Here is a 20,234-nt window from a genome sequence, read left to right on the forward strand (position 1 = left end):
TCTGACCAAAACAGCTCTATAAAATGATGCCAGCATTACCAGCCAATTTTTAAAATAAAAGAAAATCTATTCAATCCAGATCTAGATTAATGTGGCCAAGCCACATTAGCAGTTCTAATTTTATAGAAAAAAAATATGGCAAATATGCTAACAAAAAATGTGTTCACAATTTCTAATATTCCAAAATCTGTGACTATCAATGTATATAAATTGGCCAAAAGAATCATATGCCACTCACATCACTCTTGATTCAATTCACCCAGGAACTATGGAGGCTGGCTCTGTTTATTTCCCATCAACACATGCATATAAACTAAACTTTAAAACTAGGATGGAGAAACAGAAAACCAAAAAAGGTATTCATCACTCAAATCCCCCAAAATATTTTTTTCCACATGGTGTTTTCAATCACAAATCTACCTTTGGACAAAGAATAAGATGAAAGCAGGGGCTCTTTAAAAAATAAAAGAACAAATGTTTTACATAAGCGGGAATTGTCAGTATTGTTACCTACATACCTTACACAAAACTGATAACTGCTATACAATAACACCTGGAAAGTAATGGAACATATCTTCCATTATTTCCAGACACATTTTACAACTGTCTGTCAAATTGGGAAAAATCAATTACACTCATTATCAACTGTTTCAAGCAATTCTTCAAAATTATGTATTTGATAAAATGTAACTTTGGTCTAATTCAAAAGAGATTTAAGTTTTATAAGCCTTGAGTATTCTGAGAGTGTTTGCTAGGCTTCTACTTGTATCTATGCACACAAAACCTACTTCATGTGACCCTTTGTTAAAAGTCTGAAAATGGAAATGTCATATTTTCTCTCTTAATCTAGCAATTTAGTTTTACAAGAAAAGTGTAATCAAACTTCATAATGTGTCCAGAATATTAGGTCACTGTGGTTGTATTTTGTAAGCTAAGGAATCATTCTGAAAATGGACTGAGGCAGAATAAAACCTGATAACACCATCTGAACACTATGAACTCTAGAAAACAAAGAAATACTAGGGAAATAAGGGACAGAAAATTAAAATTTAGTTAAGATTAAGGAAATTAGAAGTTAGGTAAGAAAAAAGGACAGAAAAATAAAATTTATTTAAATTGGGGACTTATAGGACCTCATGAAAAATGCCTACATTTATAGAGTTTGATCCAAGAATCTTGTAATACTATAGAACTATCATAATTATATTATTATATGTTTCAATTAATACAATGCCATTAATTATATTGCTTAGATTTCAAAAACTAATTTTTGGTATACTGTTAAATGCTCTTTAAATGAAAAAACAAATCAATTATAATGGACTTAAAATTATTTTTACAATTGATGGTTAGACAATCCACATATAGAATTTACTCCATTGAATATATAAATATTATGCTAATGCATGTGTAACAAATGTGTATACTAGCAAAAGTAATCACCAGTTACATATACACTCATAACCAACAAAAATAAACATTCACAAACACTACTATAAAATATATTGTCAGAAGAACAAATACTGATTAACAAAGGTTATTTGACTGTGGTGGCTCTCTGTACACTTTCCAAAGTTAGGAGATATTCTTTCTGTAATTTGATTGACCACAACTTTGTAAATTTTTAAGAGCATTTAATTTAAAAAAAGGGAAACTAAGACGAGATATAGATTAAATACGAGAAATGCAGAGGTTTAAACAACCATATAGGGTAAAGACATGAATCTTAGTATAAGCAATTACATGGGGATGATGGATTTATATGCTATGTAATTAATCTAAAATTATCCTGCTGTAAATCTACTTGTAGCAGAAGCACCTACAGTGCAATTAATTAAGACACAAAACAGAATTATATGTTCATAAATCTGAAACTCCAGTTTGACAAAGGAAGACATATCCTAAGAGATGTGGAATACTGAACTAAAGCCATTTCAGATGGAAGCCTTATAAAATGATTCTACAAGAATAACCTCCAGGTATAACAAATGATGTCATGTAAATATGCAATAAGTTGCTATCTAAAATTATCAACTAAACTTTCAAGGAAAATAAAAGAACTGATCCATAGCCAAATAATATCGTGTGATAAAGTTCCATGCTATATGCTTTAATGACCAAAAATTTGTTTTGCAATCCTACACAATGACATAAAATACTGCATACACAATCTGGCAAATAACACAATAAATGGAAGTCCAAATTTATAACTTAACATTTATTATTTTATGCTCATTATCCACTTACTGGTCTTTTAGTAATAAAGCACCCCTGTGACTCTGCATTAAATGTCTTCACAAGCTCATACACTAATAAATGTTTTCTGTATATAGACATATTTATATTAAATATGATATAATACACATAATTGATATGTATATAATCAATATGTAATACAATATACTAAGTAACAATATATATTTATTTATATGGAGATATTTAGTATAAATGATATCAATAGACATAAAATGTTTTTAATATTACAATTTACATCAAGATACCTTTCAGTTAACATTATACATATCTAAAAAAATTAGATCATGATTTTTGTTCAAATGCACATCATTTTTTACAATATGGAAAAAAAGGAATATGAAGTTCCCAATAGCTCAGCTCTTTAAAATCTTTTTTTAAGCCTTCTCATTCTCCTACTAAGCTCTTCTGCCATCTGGCTCTTGACTACCTGGAACCTTATTTCCACAACTCTTTCTTCTTGGATGTTTATACTTCAACCACATTGGCCTCCCAGCAGTTCCGCACATACCTCAGGACCTTTGCACTGGCTATTTCCTTAGGCTGGATTTTCAACTCTTCTCAGGTTCATTCTAATGCTTTGCCTCAGGACTCAGATGTAACCTCTTCCCAGAAGCCTTCCTTGGTAAATTTATCTAAAGTGATGTGTATGTTTACTCTTTGCAATATCATCCTTTTCATTTATTAACAGGGTTTGTGATCATCTATTTGCTTACTTGTTTATTGTCTACCTCTTTCTATGAGAGCATAAATTTCACAGGGACAGAGAACTTACCTGTACCAGCACCCATCAAAGTATCTGATACACAAGAAGTGTTCAATAAATGAATGAGACATATTTTAAAAAGCTAATCATTTGGAGAGTCTGTTACTTTAAAAAAAAAAATTAGCAGTGTAGAAAGGGTGGGAATTTGTATACACAACTTTGTTATGCATCTCATTTTCCTTTTGCTCTCACATAAGTGCATGCAACTTCTCTTAAAATAATAATTCAATTGTTTTGAAATACTAGGCAGTGTTGAAATTTAAAAGAATGAGGATTTCTTTATTTTATGATAATGAGATGATTTGACGAGAATGAGGTACTCCTATAAGAATAACTCCAAGAAATATTGTTTACTGAAAAAGCAGCAATCACAACAATGTTTCTAACAGGCTACCTTTTATGACAAATAAAAATTGGGGACTAGGGGAGATACAGTATATACACAGTTGTCTGACATGCAAGCGAAACTCTGGAAAAAAGAATGGATACTTAACAGAGGGAGGGTGTCTCCAGGCAGATGGCAGACAGAGTTTGGAAGATTTTTCACTGTATGTATTTTTATGCTTTTAGGGTTTTTTTGAGCCATTTTATAATATTACTCGTTCAAGGCACCAAATACAATTTACACTTTAAATAATTTTAAAATAAATTACTAATGTTAATAAATTAAATTTGAAACAAACTAAACTCTTTCATCCTACGACTGTAGTATGATTCTTCTTTTTTTTAATTTCAAACAATAACTGCTTCACCCATGAGTAAAGCTTGCTTTAAAAAAAAAAAGGCATTTATGCAGTCTGATAATACAACAGAGCATCACTTCTGCCTATATAATCTGGGAAGGTTGTTCAAGCTATGTGGGCCTCACTTTTCAAGTATTTACAATGGGTTGCAAAGCCATATGTGATATCTGAACCCATCATCTCTCACCCCTTTTCCTCTCTGATCTCACATTTTACTACTCTCCCAGTACCTTCTAAACTCTAGTTTCTCTTGCCTTCTGGCTAGTTCTTGACCTATCAAGTATGTTTCCCGGGGGCCTTGTCCACCTACCGTTTTTGGCTGGAAGGCTTCTCCCTCAGATATCTGTATGGCTCAAATCTTCTTCTCAGTGAGGCCCACCAAATCATCCTATTTAAAACTGCACACCTACCATCCTGCATCCCTTAGCCCCTCTCCTGCTTATTGACTGTCTTTCCCCTCTAAAAAATAGGCCAAGGACTTTTGTCTATTTGCTCTTTCTTTTTGACTGCTATAACTCCAGCACCTAGAAAAGGACCTCGACAATCAGGTGCTCAGTAAGTATTTGCTGAATGAATGAGGAGTAAGACTCAATCTACCCAAAATAGAATTCATTTCTCCTCTGCCCATATCTCAAACACACCAATCACTGAAAACTACTCTTCTTCCATTACTTCCTATCTCTAGGAATATTATAAATGCTATCACCTGAGTCTAAAATCTAGACGTCACCTTGAACTTTCCCCCATTCCACCCCTACATCTAACCAATCACCTACTTTGGTCAATTCTTTCTCCTCACTACCTCTCAATTCAATCTCCTCACCTCCACTTCCACTTTGACTCTTTGATCAAGACTCGTCTCTCACTTGGTCCGGGGCAACAGCCTCCTAACTGTCTTGGGTCAGTATCCCCAAGCACAAGAGCATCCAATCCAACCTTCCGTGGTCCAGCCACTAAAGGGTAAGCTGATTATGGCTAGCTATGAAGAATTCTTCAAAGCTCCCCATTATAGAACTGATTTTTCACTCTAACTGCTCATTAGAATCACCCAGGAAGATTTTTAACATAATAATTGGATCTAAACCAATTACATCACCCCCAGTAGTTCTAAGAATCACTGATCTACTAGGTATACTCTAAACCTTTGGGGATGACATACAGGGCCTTTCACATCAAGTTCTACCAACAAATTTTCAGCCTCATGTCTCCTGCTACCAGATATGCTTGAATCAAACACACTATTTGCTATCATGTTATTCTTCCGGCTTTGCCTTCCCATGTATCCCTACTCACCTGGCAATGTCCCTGTGTATTACTTCTAGTTTGGAGGAAGCACTGCATCTTTCTGTTCTCCTTGGAGACTTCCTCTCTTACATTTCTGTGTATCCTATACTTCTCTCCATGATAGCTATAGCAGTGGACAAGGAAATATTTGAGAAAAACTGGCTGAAATCAGTTATTCATTTAAGTTTTTAAGTTACTGTTTCTGTAGTCAATGAAATGGATCACTGATACCTTTTTCCTTCTGAGTTCCAATTCAAAAAGTCATTGTTAAAGCAAATAAGTCAATGAAAACATTCCAGCTATATTTTAAGAGCTCTATTACTATATAGTTATTCAAATGTAATAAAAACATCAATAACACCTTAAGCCTTGCATGAATAAACAATGTATTTTTTCCTAAAAATATTTTTAAATCAATCTTATATTTTTCTAAAACAAAAAAGTAATATATGAACCATGAAAATCAGACCATGAAGAAACACACAGTTGTGAGTTACGGCTTTATATTCCCTGTCTTTAAATCCAGTGAGTAACTCTTTGGAACAGACAAGTACAGACATACAAATAAATGCAGAAATGCTGATTCCTTTCCTATGATTTTTTCCCAAAAGGAAAAATTATAACTTTTAAGAAATAGTTAAGAATGGACTGGATATTTGAAAACAGAAATTTAATAAAAAATTAATTAATAAACCCTAGAGCCACACTAGAATCACCTGGGAAGCTTTTAACACTACCCATGCTACAGGCCTCACCTGTAAAAGCTTCTGATACAACGAGTCAGGGATGGGTTGCATCATCAGAATTTTTTCAAAGTCCCCCAGGGGACTCCATTGCGCAGTTAGGGCAGAGAACCACTGAATCAGCACCCTCCTTACTACAGCAAAACTCATCTTTCAAAAAGCAATTGCAATAAATGCTCTCCAATCAACATTATTTCTTTCCCATGAGGGGAAAAAAAGAATATGAACATTGTAAACTGGAAAATATTAATAATAGCTAAGTTATATAGGAATTAGTATATGTCAAGCATTACTCTAAGGCTTTCTAATACATTGAACTTTTTATTCCTCGCAATGGCTCTGTAAAGGTGGCACTATTTTATGCCATTCTGCTTCTGCGAAAATAGCTAAAAATTACAGAATACTTATTGCCATGTATTATTCTGAGAGCTACTATACACATTAACTCATTCAATCTTCACAACAGTGTTGTGAGGTAAGTACTGTTGTTATATCGATTTGACAGATGAGGAAACTAAGGCACTAAGAAATAAAGTAACTTGACTAAGGCCATACAACTAGCAAATGACAGAGCTGGGGTTTGAAGCCAGGTAGTCTACTTCCAGACTTAATTAAAAAACAAAATCCTAGTGATCTGTGCTATATAACAGACACAAAATATATTAATTTGCAGTAAGATTTCTAAACATGTCTTTAGTTTTCTCCTCTTCAGGAAACAGTAATACAAACAAGAGAGGAAGATGCTCACTTAAGAAAATTAAAATAAGAATCATTTGATCCTAGTTCCAAGACAGGTATCACTGTTGGGCCCAACTGGAGCTTTCATGACTTAGAAGGAAAAAGATTCAGAAGGATGACAGAGATGGGAAACTCAACTCTATATCAGATGTCAAAGCAGAGACTGGTTAGAAGCCTGACTCTTCCTCCCTGGGAGCTCCATGAGGACAAGGAAGGTCTGTGGGTCCACTGCTGATAGAAAGTGCTCAATAAATACATTTGAGCAAATGAAATCAATTGGCTTTTAAGATGTGAGATGACTGAATTCTAAGGCAGAATACTTCAGTTTATTTTAACCCTCTATTTTTTTCACATTTTAAGATATTCATCATGAGTATTAAATATCCTTATTTCATTTAAAATTTACTTTTGTATAATAGAATATTAGATTATTATAATACATTGTTTCATCATGAAAACGTTGATCTTTAAATATTTTAATCTATGCATGCATAATTTACATCAAAATTAAATTTATATTTATATAATAAATTTAACAAATATATAATCATTTACATAACTTATACAATAATTATTAAATTTATGAAAAAAAGACACTTCTAATAATCAGCTCAAAAGCTAAGTAACCACATTGATAACTCTAGGCTAAGTTGTCAGGAATTCTCTTGGGCCTGACTCTGGGCTCCTCAGGTGGGGTCACCATCTGGTCCATGATCTGGTTTGATTTCTCCAGCTGTAGCTGTAGCTGGTGTCTCTACCTTCCTCTTGTCCTTACACAATGGCTGCACTCTGGGTTCTCACCAGAGAACATGCATAAGTCAAATTTCCTGCTGGCCAACCTAACATAAAACATTTGCCTGAGAAGTAATACCCATAGAGGGCTCTCTGAAAAGTATTCTGAATTTTAAAATAAAATCAAGCAAGGTACCAAACAATGATATATTTGACCATAACTGCACTGTCTCCAAGTAGAATTCCTCCTGAAGAACTGCCCTTCTGCACTACAGTCCTGTTTATATTGAGGGAATTTAGAAGAAACATGCTATTCTATTTATTACAGAAGTGGTGCTGAGTATGTGATCCCTCAGAACTCCTGTCTGCTCCATGGCGAAGATTTCTCCCAGGTCTCAGTATCATGTCAAGTTAGAGTTTTCTTTAATGCCAGGAAAAAGGAAACTTAACACATATTTTTTTCCTTTTTTTCCCCCTTATTTTTCTGTATATTTCTTTAAACCATCAATTTTGGAGGTACTGGTACTCTATAAATAAACAGCTCTGCAATAAAAATGAATGAAACAGAAAGGGATAGTGAAAAGTTCAGATACCACTGACTGTGAAGAATGAGGGGCACAGCTTTCAAAATTATAAATGGTGAGTGAAGATTTTAAAATCTCAAAAAATTAAAAAATCCATTTCATTCATTAGTTCCAAAACAATGCTTGTTAAATTTTAAAAATAAGTGTATTATTTTGATTCAGTTAATTTAGAAACTTGTAACATGCTTCTTGCACTATAAATGTCCAGCATCTTTGCAAGACAGGCTAACATTAAATGTATGTCATGTCTCAAACTGATTTATTTGTGGTTAAGCCTTAACTAGAGTATTGTTTAATAGAACAGTAAATGAAAAAAGCATAAGGATTCTGAGGAACTGCAACCCCTCAATTTTTCAGTTTACGTGTTTTCCTATTGTTCAATAATATCAAATAATGACTCGTATGATTCAAGACTGATTTTTTTATTTTAATGAAGCTTATGTTTAGCTTAAATACCTTATTAAAAGATACTTTTAATATATTTTACGCAAAAGAAGTAATGTGCTATAGTCAAAATAAAATGCAGTACAGTTACATGATATATTACATTTCTGTGTATCTTGGGCACTGATTCATTAATTCACTAGATAGAAATGAGATTGAAATAAATGTTTCTCACATAGCTTTTTGGAAACCAAGACAAAGGAAGTAGAAGTAGAAAACTGACTTGGAATTTTTTCAGGAAATTAGAATACTTTTGATCAGTTAAGGAGGAAGAGTATTCAAAGTTTTTAAACTAATATGACTATTTATGTTACCATGGAACTCATTTCAAATTGTCTGAAAGCATCTTCCAAACTTAGCATTTTTCACAGCTGTTGGAAAACACATATTGTCAGAATTCAGGTGGTAAGGCATCAGTTAACAATGAAAACAAACTAGCTGGAGAAACTGTACCAAGTTTCTCTTTCAACTCACAACGCAATTTTATTTTGTACAATGAAGAAAACAGTGTGGCAGAAAAGAGATTTAATAAAATCAATGTGCGATGATTTCATCTGACAAATACAGTGGGGGTGGGAAGAGTAGGTGTGAGAAGCTTACTGCTTTTAGTTAAGTTAAAAACTAAATATGACTGAATCGGAACCAAAAAAAGACTGAATTTTTGAAAGACTGAATTTTAGACAAAAATCGCAGACATACTTTTCCATAGATATTAATATACTTTAGGGGCATAAACTGTGTTCATGATACAGTAAAATTAGCATTACAGAAAATGGAAGCTCATAAGTAACAGAAAGAAGCTAAGAAGGATGTGTAACAGCCCTATAAGAACGGGATATTTTAACCTTAATGATTATGTTACAAAGAACTTATATGTAGTTAAATTTTTTATGGTATAGCTCTCTGGTATTACAAGCCCAGGGAAATACTTCCAGAACATATCCTTTTGTGAAATAATGGAATTTTCTAGGGTGTTTATGCCTTTAGGGGGCCAAGATTAGACACAAGACATTCTGGTGTGAAATTAACTCTTTAAGAAATCTAATAAAAATCTGTTTAGTCATAAGAAATGGTTTTTAAACCACAGAGAAATATTTTTATTAACATGGAACTCTCTTTTCTTTTGAAACCATTTAATTAGACAAAATAAAGATATATATGCTTTGGCTCCATTTAACTGCAAACATTAAAAAGATAAATACACACTATTCTGAAAATGACTCTTGGATGAAATGCAATACTCCCTCATCGAGAGAAGAAGAATCATTGAAATCAAATTATTTTAATGCTTTAATATAAGTGATCTTGCTAAAACAAAAACCAAAGAAAAGCAACTTCCAATTCTGCTAAGACACAGGCTGCAAATGAATTGTACAAATAATTTTTCAACAGTGAGAACTTTCTAGTTATTTACTAAAAAATACCTATAATGAAGAAAGTTAACTATGTTATATGATATAGAACTCTAAACAGCCAAGTTTGAAAAAATTAATTCTCTGTAAAGTACTTAAAATACACATCTCATTCTCATTAGAAAATTACTCCATTTCCTAGAGAGTATTTTAATGAAATCTGCAACATGTGGATTATCTGACTCAAAAGAGCAACACTCTTATGCCTACCTGGGCCAGGCAGTTAGAATAAACGTGCAAGGAGAGGCTGGTGCACAATGACAGGTCATGAAGGGACACAAGACTGCCTGCCTCAGGTAACAGAATCAAAAAACAAAATCAGAAAAACCTTATAACATCCCCTGTGCCAAACAACATTTAACAGCCATATGCAGTCTCCCAAGCTGCCAGATTGTAGCTCAGATAACTAGAAAAACAGTAGCCAAGATAGAGCTCAACCAAAAATGTGAACTTAGCCAACAGTAGATGCCAATAAATTCTAACACTCACGGAGTGTAAAGCATAGAATAATTTCTCATGATCATGCTTCAGTTAGTCATCTATACTTACACAATTTGAGGTATAAATGCGTGTAATGGCAACCCACGAAGTCTGTTGGTTATCAACATCTGCCACATGTCCTTGAAAACTAGATGTTTCTACTTCTAGGTGGGAAAGGAAGAATCTCAATTCTGACTCTCCAATGGTCTCAGGTACAAAGAGAACCAGTCTGTCTGAGATTCATCAGCAACCAAAGGCCTCTTTACTCAGAAGTCAAGCCATTCCTGGGCCCTATGTGTGATGTCTTGGAATATCAAGGCTGGCCTGTCATGACCATTTAATTTACTGAGAACCTAATGAGAAACAGTGCATATCAAAATGCATTTGTAAGTTATTTTATTTATCGTTAATGACAGAAGAAAGGAAAAGTAGGTAGAGATGACAGAGGAAGAAACAGAGCAAGGGGCCAGCAAGCAAGACATATTTTCCCAGACCACCAGGATCTTATCGTGAGGAAGAACCGAAGCTACTGATATATATCATTTCCTGAAACACCTGGGAAACATTGGCGGGGGTTGGGGGAGGATGGTTCCAGCTGCCTTGAGAGACAAGTCCCTGGGTGGTTCTGTGAATTGACTACAGAATGAGATACTACTGACTTCCTTTCCTACTGAAAATTCCAATGAAACTCAGAAAAGGGGGCTAATCTAGAAGTCCATACAGTAATTTTTTTTAATGTAGATGGAGTCTGATATGTTTCGGGTTCCTTAAAATACATATATTAAATAATCACTTGTTAAATAATATTTTTCACAGTCTCCCTAAGATTATTATTCAAAGACTGAAGCAAATATTTGTAGTGCATGTCTTAAAGTTTTCCATGTTTTATATTTTACTGATACTGGATTCCTCATAGTTGTAAAATACTGAAACATATAGGTTTCTCGTTCTTTGCCAAAAAAACCTTAACTTGGATTCTTCACTGGAAAAATTTTTGTTCATTTCCAGTCTGACTTTTTTGATATAGAGGAATCACTCATTAATAATAATTATTAAATGAATAAAATGGATGAATCCATGTCATATGTAATATAGTACATGATCTGTTCAGCATGATGACAATAACAGCTAACACCTATTGACAATTTACTATGTGCCAGATACGATATAGAACTTTACATGGATCATTTCACCATTTCACTTACTCTTCTACAAAACCTGAGGCAGACACCATTACAACCTCCACTTTCAACTGAACTAAACAAGGCTCAGAGAAGTAATTTTTAAAACACAATGAAACTAATGAGTGGTAGACTGATGATTCAAACCCAAATTCAAGTTTATACCTCTTGCTCTCTCTCTGTCTGTCTCTGTTGCTCTCTCCCCCTCCTTCCCTCTCCTCCCTCTTGCCAATATTAGGCTTAATTGTATATATAAACAGAGAAAATAGACTTCAATTCAGCAGTAAAGAATACTAGAAGATTCCTAGATTTTCAAATAATATAATTCATAGTCAGGAAGAGCTACATGCTGTACAACCTATAATTTTAATATTTTTTTGTCCAGTTCTCTTCCTACAAGATCTGCAAGCCTGTTTATCATTTTTAAAAGATAAATCATGATGCTTCATTTATTCAAATTCAAACATTGTGAACATGTTTCTGTAACAGCTCTGTTAACTCCGCAAGAAATTTTATCAGGAGGAAAAGTCAAACGAATCCTAAAATCTATGAAAAGTTTAGCAAAGAAAAATTCAAAATTTTAAGAAAATTCTGTTGTAGATGGTTCTTATAAAACAAATATGGAAACAAAATTACTGATCAGTTTCATAGTTTATTCTATGACCAGATGTGAAATCCCACCTTTATGTGAATGCCAACCCAGGGTGGAAGAGATTAATTTTTCCATATAATGTGAACAGTGGCATAGTTGGACATTGCAAATAACCTAAAATCTAAACTGGAGAGCCCTAGTTTGGCTGTGCCCCAACCTACCTACTCAGGTGCCCGGGAAACGCAGAACACACCCTCATGTTAAAATACTTAGATATAATTTAATTGTACACATATCTTTACTAAATTTATTAACAGATACTGTTTAATACATTCCTTGGTAAAGAAAATTTCTATCATTCCTTTAAATAAGACTTAGGGTTAGGGTCAAGATTAAGATTTAACCTATGCCACCGCTAAAATAAATGTTGTTTAAAAAGCTTCTTTAAAGACTGAAATTCCAAAATAAAGTAAATTCTATATAATTGCTAGGCAAAACATAAAGCCAACATTCTGAAACAGTATTCCTTTAGAAAACATTAGAAAACATTTTCTAATGCTAGGGAAAAATGTAGAAATTATTTTTTCATACAGATTCTGAAGTCAGTGATGGACAATTGTCAGTATAAGATTCAAATGGATTGCCAAAAGTTATTGTAAATATGGTGATGATATGATAACATTATATCCTGTCAACTAATCTATGACAAAGGAGGCAAGGATATACAATGGAGAAAAGACAGCCTCTTCAATAAGTGGTGCTGGGAAAACTGGACAGCTACATGGAAAAGAATGAAATTAGAACACTCCCTAACACGATACACAAAAATAAACTCAAAATGGATTGAAGACCTACATGTAAGGCCAGACACTATAAAACTCCTACATGAAAACATAGGAAGAACACTCTGATATAAATCACAGCAAGATCTTTTTTGACCCACCTCCTAGAGTAATGGAAATAAAAACAAAAAGAAATAAGTGGGACCTAATGAAACTTCAAAGCTTCTGCACAGCAAAGGAAACTATAAACAAGATGAAAAAACAACCCTCAGAATGGGAGAAAATATCTGCAAACGATTCAACACACTAACAATTAATCTCCAAAATATATAAACAGTTCATGCAGCTCAATATAAAAAAAAAAAATCCAATCAAAAAATGGGCAGAAGACCTAAATAGGCATTTCTCCAAAGAAGACATACAGATGGCCAAAAGGCACATGAAAAGCTGCTCAACATCACTAATTATTAGAGAAATGCAAATCAAAACTAAAATGAGGTATCACCTCACACTGGTCCGAATGGCCCTCATTAAAAAGTCTACAAACAGTAAATGCTGGAGAGGATGTGGAGAAAAGGGAACTCTCCTACACTGTTGGTGGGAATGTAAATTGATATAGCACTATGGAGAACAGTATGGAGGTTCCTTGCAAAACTAAAAACAGAATTACCATATGACCCAGCAATCCCACTACTGGGCATATACCCAGAGAAAATCATAATTGAAAGAGACACATACACCCCAATGTTCATTGCAGCACTATTTACAATAGCCAGGTCATTGAAGCAACCTAAGTGTCCATCAACAGATGAATGGATAAATAAGATGTGGTACATATACACAATGGAATATTACTCCACCATAAAAAGGAAAGAAATTGGGACATTTGTAGAGACATGGATGGACCTAGAGACTATCATACAGAGTGAAGTAAGTAGAAAGAAAAAAACAAATATTGTATAGTAACGCATATATGCAGAATATAGAAAATTGGTACAGATCAACCAGTTTGCAAGACAGAAACAGAGACACAGATGTAGAGAACAAGCATATGGACACCAAGAAGGGGAAGCCAGGGGGGATGGGTGGGATGAATTGGGAGATTGGGATTGCCATATATACATTACTAATAAGAAAAAAATATCAAATTGTACACTTTAAATATATGCAGTTCATTGTATGTCAATTATATCTCAATAGAAGTTCTTAAAAAAATAAAGTTATATCCTATAAGACTTGGAGTCCCCTTTGTTTGTCTCTTCTTTTATGTCAATTAATGAAAAGATCTAAGATTCCACTTATTCTAATAGAGAGGGTGCAGATCTACAATAACTCCCCTTTAACCAGAACAAATGCCTATATTATGAATAAAATATTAAATCAGTTCTTGAGCATGTAGGTCACCTGAGCATATTTTACTGTCTTGGATCATGAATGGGTAGGCTGCTATGTCAGGACTGTACCTTCATAGCAGAATCAATGAAAACTTGAATGGAGGGACATGAAAAAAAAGGTTTGTTAAAACTCTCTATGTGATGTTAGGGCAATAAAGTATCAGATAAAGTACAATAATTTTCCATCTTTATTTAATACATGGGTGATTTTTTTACTCATCCATACAGAGCCAATGTCTGAAAAATAATATTTTCATGTAAACAAAATCAACTGTTTTCCATATTAAGTATTTTTTCTGCCTTCCAATTAGTTTTATATTAAATGGAGTTATAAATTTTTTTCATTGAGTTTATTCCAAATTACCTATTTCCAAACTATAATGTGTTTACCTACATTTTTATTATAAAGATAGTCATAAGTTGGTTTTATAAAAGAAAATTACTGTTTCTACCAATAAAAGGAATGAGGTACGTAATAACTTTAAGTTTGCATAGCACATATTCCAAGTAACTAGTTATCATTAATATTTACTTTCTGTAATAAATATAAGAAATATTTCCTCATAGTGTAAATACCATGAAGCATAAAAAAGAAAGCTAAATTAATGAAAGTGGGATTACACTTCTAAAAGAAAAATGAATGGGACTGCGTAATCTTGAGATATAATGGCTTCACAGGGAACATGTTTTCATAAAATGTTTCTTCAATACCAAGAAAGCATGAAAAATTTGAAAAGATAAGTAAATGAGTTAAGTTATAATTTACAAAGGTGTGCCCTGGGTAGCTAAAATGTATTTAACTCCAACCACTTGAAAACCAAACTGTACTGAAAACTACATTGCATTATTTAAGCGTTAAGTAACTTTTACTAAGATTAACTTTCAGGAAAAATGTTTTAAATGCAATTGTTTTTCATTTGAAAACCAATTTCTGAAGGAAAGAAAACCTCAGATTATTTCGTAAAACTAATTACTACAATAAAACAACTGTTCATAACTCAGATTATTTAAATAATTGTTGCTGTTGAGAAAATGGAATAAGGGCAGACATTAAAAATTTTTAGAGAACCAGTCATAACATTAAGCAGTTACTTAACATCTTCAGAACTTCTGTTTTTCCACATAATCATGACTTTTAAAATTTTGTGAATAAATCTATGTGATATGACATTAAGTTAACTTTTCCTATGCTTTAAAAAAAAAAATGCATGTTAAATTTCCAAATAAGAATCTTCCAAGAAATTTCAGTTTAACTATTTGAAATCAAAGGGATGTGATTACATACCTAACTAAAATGATAAAAACAAACAACAAAGGACAAAATGCTAAAAGCTACAGCCCAAGAATAGAACTAGTCCTCTTGTTAGAGACAGAAAACAGATACACATGTATATAAACACCAGTAAAGCAAATAAAGGGGAAATAGCATCTTCCAGAGATGTGATTATATACTCGTACATAAGCGGCTGCTTAAAAGTTATGGGTCATGCCAATAAGAAAGCCTCCAACAGGCCTCAGTTCAGATAAGAAAGGCATCTCCCACAATTGTCCAACACTGGCTGATGCTATCATTTTCAAGCAAATACAAAGATACAGAGAGAATAAATAGAATCACTGCCTCAGACTGTAAATTGTCACCCACCTGTAATACGGGAACATTTTCATCCCAGCTCAAGTCTTACCTCATAAGACCAGACACACTGAGTCCCACCAAAACGTCGAACACATCTTCCTACTTCCACGTCCTCGTGAGTCGTGTACATTTCTCTGAGGCATTCACCAATATGCGGCACCATCCTCCGGAGAACCTCGCGGCTGAAGATCATGCCGGGTCCTCCCATGCAGAAGTTCTCCCCAGGCTCCAGCCCCAGCTTTCCAAGTTCTTCAATATTCCCCAGGCCAGTCTGGCCCAGATAGAGGGGCTTGCTGCTATTCAGTGATCTAAGAAATTCTTCCAACTTATCACCTACAAAGAGAAAGGCAACAATCACTCCTTTTCCTAATTTCATAATCATGTATAACACACCAAGCAAGGGAAAGAACTTGTAATATTGTGCATAAACTCCCCACAAGTCTTCTACAACTGAAAAGAAAAACCTCTTTGAACATTCCATTATTTAAAAAATATTAATTTATAGATGTTAAATTATAACAAAATCTTATCAACCTTCTAGTCATTGAAAAACTTTTATAAGTCTGACAGTCACTGGATTTTTTTAAGGGTAAAATAATGATAAGGAGAATAAAGATAGGTTTCTAGGCATGTATGAAGTAGTGATAAAATTCTCAGAAATATTAAATATTAATATTTAGCATTGATTGGCAGACTGTTGATACCCAGTAGTTATTTTTTCCTAATAATTGATTTAGTTTAGCGTTTTGTCCTTAACTAAACTCAAGTCTATACAACCTAAAAAGTGTGTGTATATGTATGTGTGTATACACATATGTGTGTGTATATACATGTGCGTGTATATATATACGCACATATATATGTACATGTAGAGATGAGGGGGGGAGATAATGAATGAATATCAAGCTTGCCTCGAAATATAACAGTTTGGAATTTTGGAAAGTACCCTTTTAGGAAAAAATTTACATTTGTTAAAATTTATATAATTAGCTTACAGTTTGTAAATTCATCAAGAAAAACAATTTATAATAAAGTTCTGTAGCTAAAACACTTCAAAGCATTTGGTACTCTACCAAGTGATACACTGGAATAAGTAGTCACCTTTACATTTCCAGTCAGCATTTTCACTATCATTTTTGATGAGCACAGCATCTGCAGTCATTATCCTGATCCTATGCCACGCCCCTTGGATCTCAGTGAGTTTCAGCTGACTACTATTGAGTTCTTAATACAAAATGCATTTCATTCTTAGTAGAAATGGAAAGAATATGGCATTTCAATGTTCTGAAGGACAATCTTTCAAAGCATTAAAAGATATGACAGAAGTGGATGCTGTTAATGCATTTTGGAAATTGTCTGCAAATTGTGGCAAACTTCTGCCAGGAAACCTTTGTGATTTTAATGAGACACAAAAGACATGGTGACTATAAGATAGTGGATCTATCAATTATAGATATAGATATCTACATATCTTATAACTACCTATAAGATACTGAATTCACCAGGAATGCAATCTTTTTAAAATTTTTGTATCAAATTATACAATCCTTTATTTTCATATCTATCAATATTTCCTCTGCCAACCATCCCTAATGATTTCACTCCTCTCAACCCAAACCCAATAAATCTCTAGTTATTAACTCTCACTCAGTCCTTGTGCCAAAATGTGAGGTGTTTTTTTTTGGGGGGGGGGTTGGTTTTATTTATTCATTTGTTTGTCTCTTTTTCCTTGAGTATGTAAAAGATACTACCTGAATCAGGAGAAAACAATGAGGCTACAAGCAGAGTGGTGTAAACTAAGTAAGGGCTTGCCCCCCTTTGACCAAGAAGCTAGGAGATGTGGGAAGAAACACAGGGAGCCCTTCTTCAATACAACCTTGCTACTTCCCTTGTGTCCCTTTCCTCAAAGAGCAGGACTAGAAAGATTTCCTCCTGCTCTAAGGAACATTCCTCAGCTCAGTTTAGCAATCTCTGGCCAGAGCCACTCACACTCAGGGTGAAGGACCGCGCCTCTTTTTAAAACGGACAAAGTTTTCTCGTGCTGAGGCTGCGCGTGGTTTTGGGAAGGACTTCCAGCCTCTGCTTATCACCGCAACCACCAAGATGGGCTGGAAAGGATCCACACGACTGTGTGCTAGTACATCTTGGAGCTCCTAGGGTCCGGATAATTCGCGGGCGCTGTCCCCTTTTCCCCCACCACCAATTCCTGTCAATACAGCCATCCCCTCAGAGTTTTACTCAGCTGTTGCGGGGGAACAAGAAACGGCTTGATGCTGCACCGTGGTGGCTGGCAGGAGCTGCGCGCTGGAGCGGTTGGGGTGCTCAAGGACTCCCAGTGCGCGGCGGGTGATGCGAAAGGAAAGGAAACGCACAGGGAAGGGTGTGGGACAGCAAAGATGATTCTTCAATCTCACCAGTTTCAAAACTAAGCTTGATCCAGTAAAAACAAAAGGGTAGGGGATAATCAAGATCACGGATCTCCAGACTGCCTCTCGCCCACATCCTCCATCCTCCCTTTCTCCACCGAGGACACGCCCCTCTGGGCCGATTTGGGAAACTACCATCACCTGGGGCTTTCAGAACAGGGCAGAGTGGGCATAGCTTCAGGTTTAACCCTGAGGTCCCTTTCCTCACCTTCCTACGCGGTAAAGAGCAACAGCAAGCGATGGGCGGAAACCACAACAGCAAGAGTGAGGAAGGCGAAAAAAGCTGGGCAGGTGTGAGGAGGGTCCAGACCGCAGGAGAAGAGGAGGAGCGGACTAAGGAATGGTGGGCGGAGGCGAGCTGTGGGGGCTGCAGGAGCCGGGAGCACGTGCTGGCAGAGAAGCAGAGAGGGGCTGGGCAGGGATAGGGGCTGGGCAGGGATTGGGGCTGGCTGCAGAGAAAGGAGTCGGGGAAGCGGGACAGCCGGCGCTGGGAGGTCACCTTTAATGTAGACATCGTCGTCGGCGCGCATGAACCACTCATACTTGTCCAGGTAGTGGTCGTGCATGTACTTGATCATCATGAAGGACTTTTTCTGGGGAGGGTAGGAGTCGTCCACCCCAGGCAGCGCGATGACAGGCAGGGGTGGCGGGGGCTGCCCAAGCCCAGCGTTGGGGGGCTGCTGGCTGGAAAAAAACTCCACGCGGCCGGGGATGAAGCGCGCCCAGGTCCGCTGCGCTGCCAGCGCGCGGCTGCCCAGGTACTTCTGCGCGGTCATCACCCCCACGTACAGAAAATCCCGGGGTCGGGAGCTCGGGGCGGCGGCGCCCCCGTCCCCGCTGCCGTTGTGGCTACTCCCCGGCCGACCGCCTCTCCGCTGCCCAGCCGCGCCCCCATGCTCCTCCTCGGGTTCCCCTTCGGCCACCTGGGCTCTGGGGAGCCCCGTCGCGCCTTCGGGCTCGCGTCCTCGCCGCCACTGATGCAGCGGAGGTGGCTGCTGCCAGGGGCTGCTCCGAAAACTGGTTACCCCGGGCGCGGCTTCAGGCAGCTGCGGCCCCTGAAGCTCCTGGCGCGCTGGGGGCGGCGACTGCTCCGGCCACGGCTGGGCATGAGGCTGGGGGAGCGGCTGCTGCGCGCCGGCGCCAGCGGCCGCGCGGCCGTAGTAGGAGCAGAGGCTGGAACCGCGTCTCTTCCTCTCGCTCAGCTCGGCCACTCTGGGGGCGATGAGCCAGGACGCGGCGGTGAAGCCCAGCACCAGCCCCAATGCCACGCTCATCCACGGGCGGCGGGAGCGCACGGCCATCGCGGCGGCCCCGGGCGCGGACGCTGGCTGAGTGGCTGCGGCGCTGCGCACGGGTCTCCGGGTTCACACCCGCCCCTCCTCCGCCTCAACGCCCCCAGTCTCGGCCGCTGCCCGCCGCCCAGGCTCGGACGCCGGCTCGGGGTCGGAGCGCTCCGGGCGCCTAGCCGGCGGTGCGTTGCAGCGGCCGGCCGAGCTCCCCGCTCCGCTCTGGGTCCGGGCTCCGAGCGAGGGTCGGGAGTGAAACTTCTCCCGGCGGTGGCGGTGGCGGCGGCGGCGAGAGGAGCTGCAGGAGAGGAGGAGGTGGAGCGGCGGCGGCGGCGGCAACGCGTCCGCTCCTAGGCTGCCACCCTGTCACTGGCGCGCCTGGGCCCTCCCCCCTCCCTGCTTCCCGAGCCCCCGCCCTCGCTCCCCCCGCCGCCGAGCCCGGGACTGGCCCGGAGGAGGAGCCACGAGCACCGCCGTCGCCAGCCGAGGGGAAGCGCGGGCCGCGGTGTTTCCCCGTCACCCGCCCTTGGACGCCCCCCGCCCGCGCCTAGGTCCAGAGCCGGCCTCCTCTCCGGAAGGAAGCGCTCCCGCTCGGGCCGCCTCCGGCTTCCAGCGCCGACGCCCCCTCGTTCCTCCTCCTCCGGTCCTAGTTCCCCGTCCCATTTCCCGTCCCGTCCCGCCCCTCCGCCAGCCTCGCACCACCCGCGTCCGGGGGCTCCGCCGCCCTCCTCCCAGCGCGTCGGCCCCACTGACCTCATCGG

General features: G+C 37.8%; 1 protein-coding gene across 1 annotated transcript in view; it reads right to left on the reverse strand.

The window, feature by feature from the left end:
• The window catches only part of CHSY3 (chondroitin sulfate synthase 3), a 264,209-nt gene extending 244,359 nt beyond the window's left edge, over positions 1–19,850 (reverse strand). Inside the window, exons 1-2 of the mRNA XM_057735948.1 lie at positions 18,687–19,850; positions 15,811–16,094 (exon numbers count right to left, since the gene is read on the reverse strand). Of these exons, the coding sequence (XP_057591931.1) occupies positions 15,811–16,094; positions 18,687–19,488 (1,086 nt within the window). The 5' untranslated portion in view covers positions 19,489–19,850. The remainder of the gene's footprint in view (positions 1–15,810; positions 16,095–18,686) is intronic.
• Positions 19,851–20,234: the final 384 nt, after the last annotated feature.

This window comes from Hippopotamus amphibius, chromosome 1 (genome assembly GCF_030028045.1).
Source record: "Hippopotamus amphibius kiboko isolate mHipAmp2 chromosome 1, mHipAmp2.hap2, whole genome shotgun sequence".
NCBI lineage: Eukaryota > Metazoa > Chordata > Mammalia > Artiodactyla > Hippopotamidae > Hippopotamus > Hippopotamus amphibius.